This window comes from Oikopleura dioica, chromosome PAR (assembly GCF_907165135.1).
Source record: "Oikopleura dioica chromosome PAR, OKI2018_I68_1.0, whole genome shotgun sequence".
Taxonomy (NCBI): Eukaryota; Metazoa; Chordata; class Appendicularia; order Copelata; family Oikopleuridae; genus Oikopleura; species Oikopleura dioica.
This window is the reverse complement of record NC_137293.1, coordinates 14,534,021-14,549,908: the sequence shown is the minus strand read 5'-3', so window position 1 is coordinate 14,549,908 and position 15,888 is coordinate 14,534,021. Positions and strand designations below refer to the sequence as shown.

At 41.5% G+C, this 15,888-nt stretch overlaps 6 protein-coding genes across 6 annotated transcripts in view; 2 read left to right on the top strand and 4 right to left on the bottom strand.

The window, feature by feature from the left end:
* Positions 1-15,888, bottom strand: part of LOC145702030 (GTPase-activating protein and VPS9 domain-containing protein 1-like) — a 93,101-nt gene that overhangs the window by 34,776 nt on the left and 42,437 nt on the right. The window lies entirely within an intron of this gene.
* Positions 276-2,897, top strand: LOC145702478 (uncharacterized). The gene is made up of 6 exons (XM_081779709.1): positions 276-1,298; positions 1,363-1,783; positions 1,829-2,013; positions 2,057-2,217; positions 2,299-2,465; positions 2,542-2,897. Exons 1-6 carry the CDS (start codon positions 625-627, stop codon positions 2,749-2,751), a joined length of 1,818 nt encoding a protein of 605 aa, XP_081635835.1. The 5' UTR covers positions 276-624; the 3' UTR covers positions 2,752-2,897.
* LOC145702026 (proton myo-inositol cotransporter-like) lies at positions 2,960-5,110 on the top strand. The gene is made up of 4 exons (XM_081779237.1): positions 2,960-2,987; positions 3,556-4,438; positions 4,481-4,874; positions 4,915-5,110. The coding sequence occupies exons 1-4, from the start codon at positions 2,960-2,962 to the stop codon at positions 4,975-4,977; spliced, it is 1,368 nt and encodes a 455-aa protein (XP_081635363.1). The 3' UTR covers positions 4,978-5,110.
* LOC145702025 (mitochondrial import inner membrane translocase subunit Tim22-like) lies at positions 10,744-11,439 on the bottom strand. Its single transcript, XM_081779236.1, has 3 exons — positions 11,234-11,439; positions 10,945-11,192; positions 10,744-10,904 (listed from the first exon to the last, which is right to left on the bottom strand). Exons 1-3 carry the CDS (start codon positions 11,437-11,439, stop codon positions 10,744-10,746), a joined length of 615 nt encoding a protein of 204 aa, XP_081635362.1.
* LOC145702024 (dol-P-Man:Man(7)GlcNAc(2)-PP-Dol alpha-1,6-mannosyltransferase-like) lies at positions 11,467-13,080 on the bottom strand. The gene is given in 6 exon segments (XM_081779235.1): positions 11,467-11,597; positions 11,638-11,826; positions 11,873-12,007; positions 12,010-12,417; positions 12,460-12,946; positions 13,012-13,080. Coding segments are annotated over 6 exon segments (1,410 nt in total). The 3' UTR covers positions 11,467-11,475.
* On the bottom strand, positions 13,111-14,265 carry LOC145702900 (uncharacterized). The gene is made up of 4 exons (XM_081780195.1): positions 14,122-14,265; positions 13,826-14,040; positions 13,586-13,783; positions 13,111-13,545 (listed from the first exon to the last, which is right to left on the bottom strand). Exons 2-4 carry the CDS (start codon positions 14,016-14,018, stop codon positions 13,244-13,246), a joined length of 693 nt encoding a protein of 230 aa, XP_081636321.1. The 5' UTR covers positions 14,019-14,040; positions 14,122-14,265; the 3' UTR covers positions 13,111-13,243.

The following is a 15,888-nucleotide window of genomic DNA, read 5'->3' as shown; positions in this document are numbered from 1 at the left end:
ATAAAATCATATAAGATAAATAATAAAACTCACTTATAAAATTAAAATCTAAGCATGTCAAAATCCAATATGCAAACAACTGGAAAGGGGAAATACAACGATAACGAGAGAAAATGAAATGACCATTGCATGCGAAGTTCCAGAAGACTTTCACCCTCAAGAAGTTTTCATAGAAACGAGTCAAAATTGAATTTTAGCTGAATTTATTTTGGTCTATCTTGTCAGATATCCTCTTATTCTAGGACTGAGAGAGTTTTTGACTCAGAAAAAGGCTATAAAAGACTTAAAAATGATGAAACGACTGAATTCGTTAGGATACAGATTGACTATAATTATCATCGAAAAAGTGGAACGAATACCGGAGTTTTTGCGTTTTTCGAGGAAACCGATGACGAGAAATTTCGACAAATTCAAGAGGAAGTGGGGATTTACGCAAATACAAAAGATTCAAAAGATTGCAAGATTGGAGAAGTTCGGGTCGTAGACTTGGACGACCTTAAGTTCTATGGCTTTTTTCAAAGAGCAGGATCTTATTATAAAATCGATAAGAACGGTGATTTGATAATTACGAAGCAGCTAAATCGAAACCTCGAAGGAGATAAATTGGCTGCTTGGAATAAAACGATGGAACATTGGATGGACCATTTTGTATTTTATTTGAGCGACAAAAGACATGATGAAAAAGACCATAAAGAACACAGCGAAGATCAAGAACATGATGAAGAACATGATGGAGAACATGATGGAGAGCATAATTACCATGACAAACATAACGATGATGAGAAAAACGAATACTATTTTTCAGAAAATTACAAGAAGTTCTACTGTGATGACAAATACAAAAAGTCGGAAATTTGCAATAATGGAAAAGTTTTGTCTAAAGAACACTTGAAAACGAACGAAGACGGTGGTAAGCTATTCTATCGAATAACGATTCCTGACAGCGGAAAACGAGCTCCTTCCATGTATTTCTCGATGTTGTTCGGTCCTCCAACGGGCCATAAAGGCCACAAACACAAAACAACATATATTGTTTCTTCATCTGAAATTTTGTTCCGCTGGCCACTGCGTACAATACTTTTGATTGTCATCCTTGTCCTCATTTTCCTTTCTGGGGGAGTTCTTGTTGCAATTTTCATCAAGCGGTTCTTGAACAAAGAAATCGAAAAGGGGATCCACAAGGCTGAAAGGATGAAGCTTTTGTCTGATGACCGACCACAAGAAGCATTCGAACATATAATGAGTTGCATGCAAGATCCTAAGAAGGAGATTCTCAAGAAGATCTACATCAATCCAAGGTACACTCATGAGCTAATAAAACTTAAAAGCCGCTAAAAACAACAAACCTACCAATTAAATTAGTAAAATCGAGCGCGACGGCAATGAATTGGGAAAAGGAGCCTTCGGTACCACTCATGCGGGTAGATTAAAAAACGACACGGGAGTTACTATTCATAAAATTGCTATAAAGACGATGAAAAGTGCGGTTAGCAATGGAGTCAAGGGTCCTGGATATTCAGACAAGTCGACATCCCTGGGAAGCAATAAATATGCCAGTGGCGATTCAGGAATAGAAAGTTGCGAGTATTTCGACGCAGAACATGCAAAAGCGATCTTTGACGAGGCAATTCAAATGAACAATTTCGAACATAACAATGTCATGAAACTCATCGGAGTTTCTTTCAACGACTTCGCTGAGCCAGAAATGATTCTCCCTTTGATGGACTGTGGGGATCTTAGAAACTATGTTAAAAATGACGAAAACGTGCTTCTCATTAGTGACGTAAGTACTTTAAAATAGAACGATTGATTTTTTTTTCTTTGAAAGTGTCTCAAATTTTGTCAACAAGCTGCTGAAGGAATGAATTATCTCGTCCACCAAGGAGTCATTCATCGAGATCTCGCCGCTAGAAACTGTCTCTTAGAAAGCATGGACAATAACAGGATCAACTTGAGAATTGCAGATTTTGGTCTTTCGAAAACATTCGAAAAACTGTATCAGGAAGAATACGTGTAAGTTGAAAAATCAAATAGAAACAGTACGAACCTTCTTCAGTTCTCGAAGCCAAACAAAGCTCCCTTTGAAATGGCTGGCCATAGAAGTTCTTCAGCGGCGTATGTTCTCAGAAAAGTCTGATGTGTGGGCATTTGGCATTCTTACTTGGGAAATATTCACGAGAGGAGCAGTTCCGTACGGACCTCTAGGCGACTGGGCTGGTAAATGAGAAAGTCCCTATATCAATGTATTATATATCGTCCGTATATTGAACATACTTTTTTCATTTACACCTTTTCAAGGTCTGAAAGATTATTTGCTAAAAGGGGATCGATTGGAAATGCCGAGTGATTGTTCTCTTGAACTTTGCGAGTTAATGATGGAGTGCTGGCACGATGAACCTGAAAAAAGACCGACTTTTGCCATTTTAGTTGGTCGAATTGACCAATTCGTCAAAGGAAATCGTGAGGTATAAAATAAACTACAATCTTTAATATTTGTTTTCGGTTGATTCATAGTATGAGTTTCATACATTGTATTTTCAGGCTGAAACGAAAAAGGGAAGAAAATCGAACCTTCCGAGGAAAGAAAGCATTTCCTTCAAACCCGATCATTTTTCCAGAGCCAAAGCCGACTATAAATCAAATCGCGGTAGAAAGATGTCCCCTCCGATCCCTGCACCTAGAAAACCCCTTCCAGCTGTTCCGCCGAGAGACACATCTCTGAGTCCAACTTTTGCTGAAGATTTAGTGTAAACTTTACACACTAAACTTTGTGTGATTTGTCCTGACGAACATTTACTGTCAATTCGCACTGTACCATACAATCGTCTTCTCCTAACCTCAACAAATCACAAAGTCCAACCTTGCCAAAAATATTGTAAAATGTTCAATAAAATTTATGACTTTTGAAAATATAATCGAAAACAGAATATTCAAAAGTATAAATGGAACATAGACACGAATGAATAATGTCAAAGAACTTAAGTCAAGTACAGGGTGTCATTTACTTGCCTGCAACTTGCAGGCCAACCAGCTGGTCAAAATCGATACCAAAAAAAGAGGCGCGCATGCAAAATTAGGGCTTGAATTTAGCTTTATAAAGAGATCTTTCTTTTCACGACTGAGCGATTCCATCAGTCACGGTTCCGTAACTTCAGTGAGAAAAAAAGGCACTAGATTTCAGATAATGTCAGCATAAATAGCTCAAGGGCGGGTAAAAGTCCGCACTAAACGTTGAACAGCATCGGATCCGTTCGTAAAGACATTAAAACAAAGAGACAATGAAAATGGGCGAATAAAGAAAAAGGAAGTTGAAAGGCTTTTATTATGAATTCCGTTGAGCTACAACCGACTGGGCAAAATGGAGAGATAAATGGTGCGGCGGAAGAAAATGTTATTTATTCAAGAGAAGAAAATGTAGTTGTGACGACGATAAGAGAAGATAATGGTCCTGGAGACAGGAAATATTTAATAAAATTGACCCTATTCACTGTTTTAGGAAACGGTCTCTTTTTTATTTTTGTAACAAGGAAAAACAAAAAATAAGACCGTAAAAAGGCGGCTTCTTATTCGGCTATGATACTGGAGTCATCAGTAGTGCCCTTCTTCTGATAGAGAAAGACTACCACTTTACGACAATTCAAAAAGAACTTATAGTCACCATCACGCTAGCATGCGCGGGTGTATTTTCCCTGCTCGCTGGGCCGATCAATAAAATTTTCGGAAGACGAAAAGCTATCATTGGCTCTGCAATTCTCTTTGGAGTCGGTTCTCTAATTCTTCTCGCAGCTAAAGGATTAAGTGAGCTGTTGATTGGAAGAGGCGTCGTTGGAATCGGCCTTGGAATTTCTTCAATGGCTGTTCCCGTGTATCTGTCAGAATGTGCCCCACCAAGTGTCCGAGGAAAGTTGAATACGGCGAATCAAATCAGCATTACATTTGGAGAATGGGTTGCTGCTCTGCTTGGAGGAATGGTGGCAAAGATCTCGTTTGGTTGGAGAATATTGCTTGGTGCTGCTGTTCTGCCTGCTTGCATTCAACTTTTCGGATTCCTCTGCTCTCTGCCTGAGAGCCCAAGGTATCTGCTCGAACAGGGGAGACGTGATGAAGCAGCTAAAGTTTTGAAAATGATTCGGAGAGCAGAATGCACTCAGGAGCTGAACGAAATGGCGGCTGCGATAGATTCGGAACGAAGAGACAAGAATCAGTCGGTTTTCATCGGAGTCGGAAGAAAAGCATTGATTCTAGCGTGTGGGCTTCAGCTGGTCGCACAACTGAGCGGAGTGAATACAATTATGTACTACGCGGGATCGATTGTTTTCAGCTCTGGAATTGTGCAAGAAAGGTCTTCAGCCATTTGGATCGTTCTTGGCATAATTTCTGTTCATTTCGCGACTTCTTTCATTGGCTTCATTACTATCGACAGATATGGAAGGCGACCGTAGGGAGTTAAGTTTTTGATAAGTGATTAAAAAATTTTTAGACTCATTCTGATATCACTTGGATTCACTATCCTGGCTCTTTGGATTCTCTCTCTCGGAACGCATCTGAATAACAGATTCGAATCGCCAGTTGACTTCAACAGCTCAACATGCCAAAACCTCGAAAATGCAGAAACCTTCCTCGAGCCAACAACATGTAGTGATTGCTCAAAACTGTACGGCAATACTTGTGGATTTTGCGAAACAGAGGACTCAGGATATTGCACGACAAATTGCACAACAGGCGAGCTTTGGATCGACTACTGCCCTGCTAATAAAGCGTCAATTCTGCCAGTAATTGGAATGCTTCTTTATTTAATAAGCTTCAGCCCTGGTCTTGGCCCGGTTCCTTGGGCAGTCGGATCCGAGATTTTCCCCAATCAATCCGAGATACCGGTAAGTTACAAACCTGAGAATTAGTTCCAAAAAATTCTAGGAATGGGACTCGCTGTATTTGCCCATTGGGCTGGCAACACAATTATTTCCGTTTCATTTCTAAGTCTGGTTGAAGCAATAGGCCAGCCAAGTTGTTTCTTCATTTATTCTGTGATTGCGCTAGTCTCCTTTATCCTGCTTTACTATTTTCTGCCAGAAACGAAGGGCCTGCCGCTAGAACAAGTTCCAAAATTGCTCAGTGGACCCTGGCGCCGTCAGAACAAAGGCAAGTACACACAATTTGAATAGATTCCTGCTACTTCTAGTTTATGATATTTTCTGTACAAAAATAAACCTGTCACAAAATACACAAAATATAAATTATTCTTCGGCTTTCTGGCATTCGCTCGAATCCGGAACATTCTTTGTAGTCGTCGGGAAAATCTCCGACTCGAGCAATTCCCGACGAGGCCTATCCAGAATTTCATGGCATCTTGAATGGTAGCGCTTCAATGTCAAAGGCAATTGCAAGAAAAATGGCTGAAATACTTTTGCTGGACTCACAATTAAAAGTTCTTACAAGAATAGTCAAGACAAAGCCAGCAACAATTGTGTAGTTAAACCAATCCAGCTTCCCAGAATATTTTCGGCGATCGATGATCGGCTTTACAGCAAAACTGAGCAATCCTCCGACAATCTCAATAAAAGCATACGCGACTCCCATTGTAGAATACGGAAAACACATCTCAATGCTTAAGGGGGTACACACCGCAAACCGGATCAACTACGACAAAATAAGCGAGGGCCAATCAAATGTCCCGAAATATTTAGTGGTGGCGCTTCTCGGGATTAGAGAAAAACATCGGTAAGCGGTTTACCCCCTTAAGAGATATTTTCAATCTTATTCAAGGATTCTATCGAAATACATGTAGTTAGTTCTGTAGTTGACCTTGTCGTTATCTCATTTTATTGGTTCTATCATTATATTTATTCTATCAAAATGTTACAAAAAATATCAGAATATTACATTTTTACATTATACTTTTTTTGAACTTTATTGTTATCCCTAATCTGCCACATAAGCAAATATGAAACCGCTAAACACATTTTGACAAGGATAAGAGAAAAGCCTTGTCAGGGGGTCCTAAACATGGCAAGGGTATCGTTGTCAGTATATTATGCGACCGCATGAAGTCAGTACTTCGTCCCGACCCGGTCTCGAAATGGAACACGGAACGAGGCATTTGCTCCAGCTCTGTTTAAGACCCCAGGCCTTGTCCAATAAATTTTCCGGTAAATCCTCTTAGCAAGAAAACAGTGATTCCGCAAAATGCAGCCGCGTAGATCATGATCTCCGAGATCTTGGCGTTTTGTGAGGGACAATTCTCTATTTCATCTTGCAAACAGTCATGTCTGTAGTAGCCTTCTTTCTTGTACATTGATGTAAGAGCGCTCCATCCAAAGATCAAGTAGGAGTGAAGTAATGCATCGAATAAACCCAAGCAATATGCAATGCATTTTTGTAACAAATTCATAGTTTCTCTTTTACTTATTGCGCTTGTTCATCCAAATTTAAGCCTTGTTATAAATAGGCATTTGGACGCCCTCATAAGATCTAGGTTAATTATGCTCCCGGAATAACCCTGTTATTTTGATAAGTGGCTGCTCTGCAGGAGTCCCAGGTCGTCTGATCTCTACTCTAGCTGATAGCCTGCTTGCTGATCCAATATAGCTGATGGAATGACTGTCTGTCGATGCGGTCGCGAGACGTATACAAATGGGCTCACAAAGAGCTTTCTTTATATATTTTATTTCAAATCATAATAAGTTAGTCAGTCCAGATCTCTCGCTAACCTAGCTATTTATGGTCAGTAGTGATAGCGCCTAATAAGGGCGCTCTCACTTACTTCCTTCACTAACATTCTTCCCCTCCTCGGGGGGGGGGTTCATAAGACTCAGTTAATGAGAGATACGGTAGAAAAATAACCAAAAATTGATAATGAGAATGGCTAATGTAGAAAAGAACTCAGAACTGATGACAAGGAGAGCTTAAGGAAAAGGTTGAGAGTAGAGACAGAAGAGAATGAATTTTTTTTTTTTTTTTAACAGAGTGAGAAGGTTGTTCATAAACAAATCATTGATCTTTTTTAAGTATGTCATTCGAAAAGGTCGTAATCTTTGAACGTGATCAAGCCCCGGCTGTCGTGGATTGAGCAATACACTCGTCAATGTATTGTCGTTAATCCATATCGTAAAGATTGGCGAATACACGAGATCGGTAGCCTAGCACTTCAAATTGAGTACCACTCCATCGATTATTTTTTTGACCAGAGAATGTTTTTGAACCAGCATCGTCCAGTAACCCTTTTTCGTTGCTCCCAGTGCGTTTTTCTTAGCGATGTCCGCAAGACGGTGCAAAACCATGCCCGGAGCCAGCATCCGGCTGACGGAGGTCAACCAAGGGAGGAGCACGTGACGGAGGTCGGCCGCGTCGTTTTAAGATTCAAGCGGTTGCTTCACAACTCGGCTCTTGGTCTGCATTCCCAGGCAGAGTTACTGTCGCATTATAGTGGCGAGAATGACCAAAATTTTTCGCTGCTCCACTCTGCCCGTTCCGTTGGACTAAAAGATTCGCTTTCCTGTCCGGCATTTCGCACATTTTTCTTAAGCGTCTGGGAAAACTACAAAGATCGTGCCGGATTCCAGGAGCCAGTACGTGCTCTTCACGCACTGTTTCACTTACAGGTTGGATCTTCGGCAACTCTGACGCCTGGACGAATATTGCCCTCACGAGCCCCACCTTCCTGGCAACAGAACCTTTGCCGAGAACATCCCGAGCAAGCGCAACAAATTTGTTGCGTAACTTACGCCGCAGTTTTTGAGCACGCTCCTTGTTGGGATCAGGTTGGCCAGCTCGGATATGTTTGTGGCTCTGGAAACCACTATCTATCCTTGTCTGCTGCGAATTCGATCTGGCGGACTCGACATGGTGAAGGTTTGATTGTTATTTTGTCATATTCACTCATCTGTTCTTAGGAGGAATTGCTCCTGAAGACGAGAGACCATTGGAGATTTCGGTTGAGCCAGAACTTCTGAAGAAAACGGTTCCTTGTGTTTGTCGTGACCTGGTCCTACAACTCCAAAAGTCGTCACATTATGGCCCAAATCAAGAAAACGAGACCATCATCCGTCTTTTGTCTTGCCCTGCGTGTTACGCATGTATCCTATTTCCAAAAGAATAAATCAGTTGACACTTTGGCGTCTTGTTGTTTTCAGACTTCCCAGTACGGTGGGCATTTTTACGACGGTCCAACGCGGCATTTTTAAGGGTATCCCCTCGTTAAAAACAAGATAAGTGTTAACGACGTAAGGGTATGTCGCAACATCGCTTTGTCCAGCTTTTTTTTACGAGGTATCGAAGCCACCACCACTTAAGGGTATCTTTCGTAGAGTGCCAAGTTTGACATCGCGCCGCTAAAGATTTCTCAGGTCTCCAAGTCATCGCCAAATAGGACTTGCAAAGGAAGTTAAGGATTGAATTTTCTGATTAGAGTTTGATTGTTTTGAGGTGTTTTGATGATTCGTTAGTTCTGAGAATTGGGCTTGTCAGAGCTTGTAGATTCAGCTTTCTCACTCAACATCCATAAGCGTTTGTTCATTTCCATGATGAACTTCCTTTTTGATTCTTCCTTCTCATGTTGTTGGCGCGTTTTGGGCCCGTACTGTTGTGTCATTGTTCTTTGTTTCTTGTAGTCGAATCCAAGAAATTGGATTTTTACCCCATGTTCCTGACTAAGTCGTTGACACGCTCGATGAAGGGATTTTTCCATTTCTGCTTTTTCCTTGTCTTGCGACTTGTCGAGCGCTTGTTTCTTCTGAGGCGAATCTCCTTCTTTTTGTGATCGCGTTTTTCTCTTTCCGTGGCCACTCATTTTGGATAAACTCGAAGAATGAAGTTGCTGACCAAGCAGAGGGGTGGAGTCTTCTTATGAGGGGCGTTTTCCAGTTTTATACTGACCGCTCAAAATGAGATTTCAATAGCATCAATACATTCCGGGGAAAATTGACGTTGACGGGCGCGCATGTGCATGTACCAATACATAAGTTTATGTACTTGGTTAGCGCTCACTCGGCTGTCATGAAGCTGTTGCAATTTAACGACCGCTCACCCTGGCGTTCGGTCCTTGTGAGTAGGATCGTAAACCGGCAGCGCCAGCGGATCACACCATTTTTCAATGGAAACAGGATAGTTAGAACGCACGCTGGTTTGAAATTGACGTAGAAGCAGCTTGTCGCAATACTCTGGACACATCATTTTGTTAAAACGCAACGAAGTGTATTGGCGTCACTTGGCGTTTCACGAATTCACAAGTCCACCTCCACTCTGATTGACCGGCTGCGCGCTCAAGGTATCGTTAGCTCACCTAGCTTCCGTGACAGGTCTTGATGGCATTTGGGCGGGTCGCCAGATCTGCGGTTTCTCAGAGTCAACCTTTGACCTTTGTGGTCTTTCAGGAGCCTTTGATCATACCGGCAATTCTGACTTTCTCAGAGTGGGCTTGACCTTTTGTGGTTCCGATAGCTTTTGATGTTTTCACCGGTGTTATGGTCTTCTCAGTGTAATTATCATTTTGTAGCCTCTCTTTGATCTTTTTGCTGAGTTCGGTCATCTTTATCTCCAATTATTTTTCCTCTTTTCCTCATGATTTGTAATTCTACGTTACACTGGACTTTCCAGGGCCTTTAAATCTTATCTTCTTATATTAGTTTTTACTCTTCGCTGCATTCTTGAGCAGGGATATCGTCCTTTTGTCTTCTCACGATAAAGTTAGTTTCATTTTCGCTGAGCCAGGGGCTACAAGAACCTTCTTGGGCGAACCCTACTGTATTTTTCGGGATTAACCATCCTCTGGCGAATAATGTCCATTTGTCCCTGTCGTTGCTTTGTGAAAAACTTTCTTTTTAGTTGAGAAGAAAATAAGGGCGATGTTTCATTAAATTCTTGGATAAATGCGGTGCGGCTCTCTTAACCGCCGGAGATGACGCTCCCAGTTTTCGGCGCGGCTCTTCTTACCGCGAGGAAGTTTTGATAGGACTATCTTCCTCCAAATTTTTGATACGGCACGGCTCTAATAGCCGTCGAACTGGTCCAAGTTCCAATCGTAATTTAAGCGGCGCGGCTCAAAGATACAGGTTGTCAATCTCTATCTGTCCGCCGAGGTGTCTCTGTTCCTCCGAGGTACGCGTTGTTCTTTACCAACGTAAGTCACCAAATGTTATTTGGATAAGTGGCTGCTCTGCAGGTAGTCCCAGGTCGTCTGATCTCTACTCTAGCTGATAGCCTGCTTGCTGATCCAATATAGCTGATGGAATGACTGTCTGTCGATGCGGTCGCGAGACGTATACAAAGGGGCTCACAAAGAGCTTTCTTTATATATTTTATTTCAAATCATAATAAGTTAGTCAGTCCAGATCTCTCGCTAACCTAGCTATTTATGGTCAGTAGTGATAGCGCCTAATAAGGGCGCTCTCACTTACTTCCTTCACTAACAACCCTCTAAAATTTAGACTCTTAACAGCACTGAATATAATTATACTCTTCAAAAGATTCCTTTCCAAAAAGCCTGTCTATTGACGACTTCGATATATTTCTGTAGCTTTATGTAGATGCAATGACAGTTTTTTCGTTCTTTCAATTATCATATAAGTGTAATTATATGCCATATTAGACTTTTACGAGACTCAAAAGTAGACAGCTAATCAGAAGAAACAATTTTTATGTATTATGTACTTGAAGTAACTCTCCAGAAACATCCTGCTTCACTTCTTTTTACTAAAAGAATGCTCGCTGCGAATTTGAAACAAAGATATGAATATACAAATTATTTATTTAGTGGAATCCCATGAATCTATCAATCAAATAAGAAAACGCAGCAAAGCCTAGTCCTCCATAAAGACCAGGTTTGACTCCAACTCGTAGTCCCATTACTCCACCGACGATAAACCCAGTCGTTGGGGATGAGGTCCAGTCATGCCATCCTCGATAGCCATCTAAGTTAAATTCAAAGTCTGAAAAATAAAATGTGCGTACCAAGAAGGCATTCAGTTCCAGCAAACATGCCACCAATGAGGCCAAAGTTTTTGCCCGATCGATGCATTGCACCCTTCATCATTCGCCACTCGGCTCTCAAACCCTTCGGCTGTTCTCCCACAGTTCCAGTTGCCATGTTCATATCAGCCTGTCCACCGTAAAGGAAGAGACCCATCACGCAACCGAGCAAGTATCCCATTCCTCCGGCGATACCAGCTTTGACCCCGCAATGCTCGGTCATGTAATATCTAAATATCATAATTCTTCGTCGTCTTCAAGGCTTTCCTACCTCATTATCGGTCCCATAGGATCGTTTAGATAAGATTGTGCTTGAGGAAGAATCGGTGGTTGAAAATCTGGGTACATTTTGTTGTGCCATTTGTAATTGAGCCAGGTTATGACTTCGGACTTTCGGAGAGCTGGGTCGTGGAAATTCGGCGTTTTGAAAACATCTGGAGGTATTTTACTGGCAGTGTGCGAGTCATCATCCGACATTCTAGATGGAAATAAGGGCTGAGAGGATTGAAGGAATTAGAGATCCTCGCGGATCCAATTATTTTCGTAAACTTGGTCCTTAGGTATTTGATCTACAAAGTCTCTTCTCTCAAGAATAACTAGTGCTTCTTTGAACTGTATTGCGGGTGGCAGCGGCTCTAGAAAATCGTTGAATCGTGATAGAGATTCGATTCTTACCTATTCGTATGTGACTGTATTGAGCAACGACGCCAATATTTCTGTAGCTCTCAGTAAACGCCATGACGGTTTCCTCGTTGTTTTCCATTATTAGATGAGTGAAATTTCTTCGCATAATTTCCTCGTTTGATAAATCTTCCGACTTGTCATATTGCCAATTCTCGCAAAGTTGGCCAAATCTGGAGACACCTACGTAAAAATTTATTGAGATATATTTGTAATTTTGAAAAATTACCAGACTGAAGCGCTAAATTTGTTAAATGAACATTCACGTCGAATTGACAAGGAACATTGTTGTGCAGCTTTTCAAAGGCATGTCCGCCTGGATAATTGATTGCAGAAATAGCGGCAAAAAGCGTGGTGCCCAAAAATTAACAACAATTGTTCCGAATACACCAGTCCACACAAGACGCCAGAAAAACCCTCCACTCGCTTTTCTTCTTTGAAAGAATTCAAGTCCACAGGCGGAGGTGATGTTCAGCAGCGGAAAGACGTAAAAGATGAAGCGCAACTCCTTGTGAGGATTGAATGAATATGCGAAGATGAAAAAGAGCGAAGGTAACAAAAGTCGGTTACAGTGCCCAGGTCGCTGGAGGAATCCAAAAGGGATGAAAAGAAGGGACGTGAGACAAGCTCTTGGCAGTGCAGATTTGAAGTACCAGAGGAAAGGCATCACTCCCCAGGCAGAACTTTTCCCTTCGATCGCGTTGAAAATAAAGACTTGTCCTTCTGGCCAAATCCACTCGCCCCAGAACCATGAGTCAAAAGGGACTGTGGTAGCTAGAAAATGAATTAAAAATTGAAGAACGAAAGGATTCGCACCTAAAGAAACAATCGTTGAAAAAGTGCCAACAACAAGGAGTCGTCCAATCGAAATTTCTCTTGTCAAAAGTCCCATTATCAAGAATGATCCCATGAGCAAAGCAAGTTCGCATCGAATTGTCAGAATAGAAAAAGCGGAAAGAGCGATGAACTTGGCCAGCTCATTCCCAAGTGGCCAGCAGGAAAATGCGTAGAGAACGATGGGTAGCGAAATTGAGTTCGGTAGCGTTCTAGAGGCGTAAAACATCAAGTGCGGTTGAGAAACTGTCGTCAGGAGAAATAGAAAAGCAGCGGCGGAGGAGACCTTTTTCGGATGATTTTGGTGATTTTCGAAAGGGAAAAAGAGGTACACAGGCCAAGGAGAAGTCGCAGTAGAATCTGCATTGACGGCTTGTCGAGAAAGAACTTCATTGGGCGGATGATCGAGGAAAGAATGAAAATTGGCGCAGCTGTTCTTGGAACGACGCCGGGAAACTTTCGATGGTCGAAAGAATCAATCGAGTCTTCGTAAATGAAATCATGCGCGGCTTGGAGATAAAAGGACTCTTCTACTTTTGTGAAAGGCGCGATGAAGACATGGGCGGAAATAATAAGCTGGTAAATGACGATGGACCATTCCATTATCTGAAAGGTGGAGATTAAAAAAATGCATCGTTTTTCAAGTGTATTTTTGTGGTAACGAGATGTAGAAGAATGTTTTTGAAGAACTTTGAAGAAAGAAAGACATGCAACAGAAAGAAGAACAAAATGAAGAAATAACATTGAAGTTAAATTAAGAAATTTATCAGAAGACATAGGCCGGCCATGCATCTTCCACACGTCTGTCAGAAATGCCGTGAATGTAGTCGTTGTCCCACGCAGCAATAGTGGCGAATCCGATCGGCCGATGATCAGGCATCGTTTCCAAATGCACGGCGCCATGCGTTTTCAGCGTCGCGAACATTTCCGGAAATTGCTTCGGCATTCCCCCTTCAACGAGGACTTTTCCGGCGCTGCCGATTGTGACTCGCTCAGAGAACTCGCCGAAAAACAAGCCAGAGTGCTTGAGAAGCTCAGATCCAGAATTGACTATCGCATCAGGAGTTCCTGTACAAATTTAGTTGCGAGAAATTCAGAGTTTTTTTACCAGAAAGAGAAGTATACCGCCCACAAACGCCACAGTTTGGTCTAAAAATAATCGGAGAAGGGAAAATAGAATCAGCAACGAGCGGCTTTCCATAGCTAGAGAAGCAAATCATCAATCCGTTGATGTTCTGGCAATTTCCATTTTTTCTTGTTCCGACAGTTAGGGTTAGAGAAATCACTTCCGCATCGTCTCCAATCACTAAAAGTGTAGATAATTTTTTCAGGAATAATTCCTTCGTACCATTAACGAAAGCAGCGTGGTAGGGATTTTTCCAAGGCGAAGCGAGAGGTTTCATTCCTTGCATAATTTTCTCCTCGTCGTAGAGAATTTCTTTGTAGATTTCATTGATCGCGCGGGTGATGTTTTCCATGATGTAGTTGTAGCCTACTGTTGAAGCGCGAAACATGGCGTTTGCTACTGTTGTTGGAAACATAGCATCTGATCGTTTGTAGGGACTGAAAAGAGGATAAATTCTGGATATCAGAAAGTGGAATAAATTTGACTAGAATTGTCAGAAGTTCTGACTCAGAACTAACCTTTTATCCGGGTACCCTCCCAATCCCTGGGCAAAATCGAAAATCCAGGGATTCGGAGGGTCAAATCCAAAATGTTCTAGAAATGTCTTTTAGCTATTTTACATCGGGTTCATTGATAAGTTTTTCTAATAATTCGTTAGGGTTGAAATCAAAACATCTTTAGCGAACTTATTTTCATGCGTAAATGCAATATTATTTTGCATGCATTAAAATGTAAGCCTCAAAATCGTAATTAATATCGTCTGATAATTATACTGATAAAAATGTCGGTTGGAAAATTACTTTTTGCTTCTATTCGATTTCCTCCTTTAAGGGTTAGTGTTGAATCAAACATGACATTCAAGCTATCTTGTAAAACCCTTAAATTTTTGATATATTTTGAAAAATGATGAATAAAAGATGTTTTTTGATCACTTGTAGGGGTGTTCTAGAACATCACCCTCCGAATCCCTGGACTTTCCCCAAAAACCCAGGGATTCGGAGGGTGCCCAGGGATTCGGAGGGTCACCCCTTTTATCGATCAATCCAAGCGCAAACAAAATCCTGGCTGAGTCAGGATGAGCCTCAATCCTGCCATTCGTGATATTCAAATGAATCGAATTGACTGGTCTGATCTTCTTGTCGAAGTCGAGAAGCGCGTGATAGCTCTGGTTGTTCCCGTTGTTGGACAAAGTCGCCCACAAATCTCCTTTTTCCAAGTCAGAATCGCCCTTGTCATAAAAACTCCTGGGATTCTTCGAAAGAAGTTTGAGACTTTTGAGAAGACTGGCAGATGGATTCAGGGGCATTTTGACAGGATCGTCGAGGGGTCGTTCAATGAAATCGATCGCCTTCAGGATGAGGTCTTCTAGTTTTGTGTCGATGATCGGCAGTTTTGAATGAGTATAAGCAAAGGATGGGATTCGGTCGAAGCCGTTATCGTAGCTTGCCATTTTGCGGTTTGATTTTTGCTTGAAAGGGTTGGTTTCTAAGCTTTAGAAAATGAAAAATGATTTTCTGATGAATTGTTTTTAATTCTATTCACTAGAAAATGTTTTTCATTGATTTTAAATTATTTTCATTCATCCTGAAAACCGGTTCACATCCTAAAGCGATTCGATAGCCTGCCGGTCAGAGGTCTGACAATTCTAGTCTTCGAATAGATCAACCAAAAAGACAACCCGGTCCTTCAGATAAAGCATGCCAGCCATAAAACCAGGAATCGCCTTGTCCTCTCCTCTTCCCGTAAAATCAAGATATTCGGTTGGTCGAGAAGAGTTGATGAAAAGCATGGACGCCATTCCACCGCCACCGAGAGAAACTTGCTCCGGATTCGTCGCCAAAAGACACAAACTCGTCAAAATCGCAGCGTCGTAACTATTCCTGGTGAATTTCAAATGATCGCTTCCGAATTTCGAACAAGCAGAATTCGAGCTGGCTACGACTCCGTGTTGCTTGATCGGACCTTTTCCCAGATTTGCCTCAAAAATCATCGCGATCGTCAAAACAAAGGAAGAAAACGCGAAGCAAAGACAAAGGCCTCGAAAATCATCGCTCCTTAGCCAGCGGATGAATTTACGAAGAGGATTTTCGAAGGGATCTTCTGAGACTTCGCGGAATTCGGAATTCGACATGAGTCAAATTTACGATTTTCTCTTAAAATAAAGAGTTTTGATTATTTTTTGAGATCATGAACTTTTAACATTTTCACTCTTTTTCAGCAACGGATCATAAACGTCAATGTTCACAGAAAAAGAAGAAGACTCATTTTCGAGCTCCGGCAATTTG

Excerpts from the sequence above, each read along its gene's own strand:
- LOC145702478 (XM_081779709.1), top strand. The coding sequence starts at position 625 with ATGGAACATTGGATGGACCATTTTGTATTTTATTTGAGCGACAAAAGA. Across the intron at positions 2,218-2,298 it reads ACCTCTAGGCGACTGGGCTG|GTCTGAAAGATTATTTGCTA; the intron begins GTAAATGAGAAA and ends CACCTTTTCAAG. Across the intron at positions 2,466-2,541 it reads TCGTCAAAGGAAATCGTGAG|GCTGAAACGAAAAAGGGAAG; the intron begins GTATAAAATAAA and ends TTGTATTTTCAG.
- LOC145702026 (XM_081779237.1), top strand. The coding sequence starts at position 2,960 with ATGAATAATGTCAAAGAACTTAAGTCAA. Across the intron at positions 2,988-3,555 it reads TGTCAAAGAACTTAAGTCAA|GCGGCTTCTTATTCGGCTAT; the intron begins GTACAGGGTGTC and ends GACCGTAAAAAG. Across the intron at positions 4,875-4,914 it reads CCAATCAATCCGAGATACCG|GAATGGGACTCGCTGTATTT; the intron begins GTAAGTTACAAA and ends AAAAAATTCTAG.
- LOC145702025 (XM_081779236.1), bottom strand. The coding sequence starts at position 11,439 with ATGTCGGATGATGACTCGCACACTGCCAGTAAAATACCTCCAGATGTT. Across the intron at positions 11,193-11,233 it reads CCTATGGGACCGATAATGAG|ATATTACATGACCGAGCATT; the intron begins GTAGGAAAGCCT and ends TATGATATTTAG. Across the intron at positions 10,905-10,944 it reads TGGAACTGAATGCCTTCTTG|ATGGCTATCGAGGATGGCAT; the intron begins GTACGCACATTT and ends AATTTAACTTAG.
- LOC145702900 (XM_081780195.1), bottom strand. The coding sequence starts at position 14,018 with ATGTTTCCAACAACAGTAGCAAACGCCATGTTTCGCGCTTCAACAGTA. Across the intron at positions 13,784-13,825 it reads CCACGCTGCTTTCGTTAATG|TGATTGGAGACGATGCGGAA; the intron begins GTACGAAGGAAT and ends CTACACTTTTAG. Across the intron at positions 13,546-13,585 it reads GCGGTATACTTCTCTTTCTG|GAACTCCTGATGCGATAGTC; the intron begins GTAAAAAAACTC and ends AAATTTGTACAG.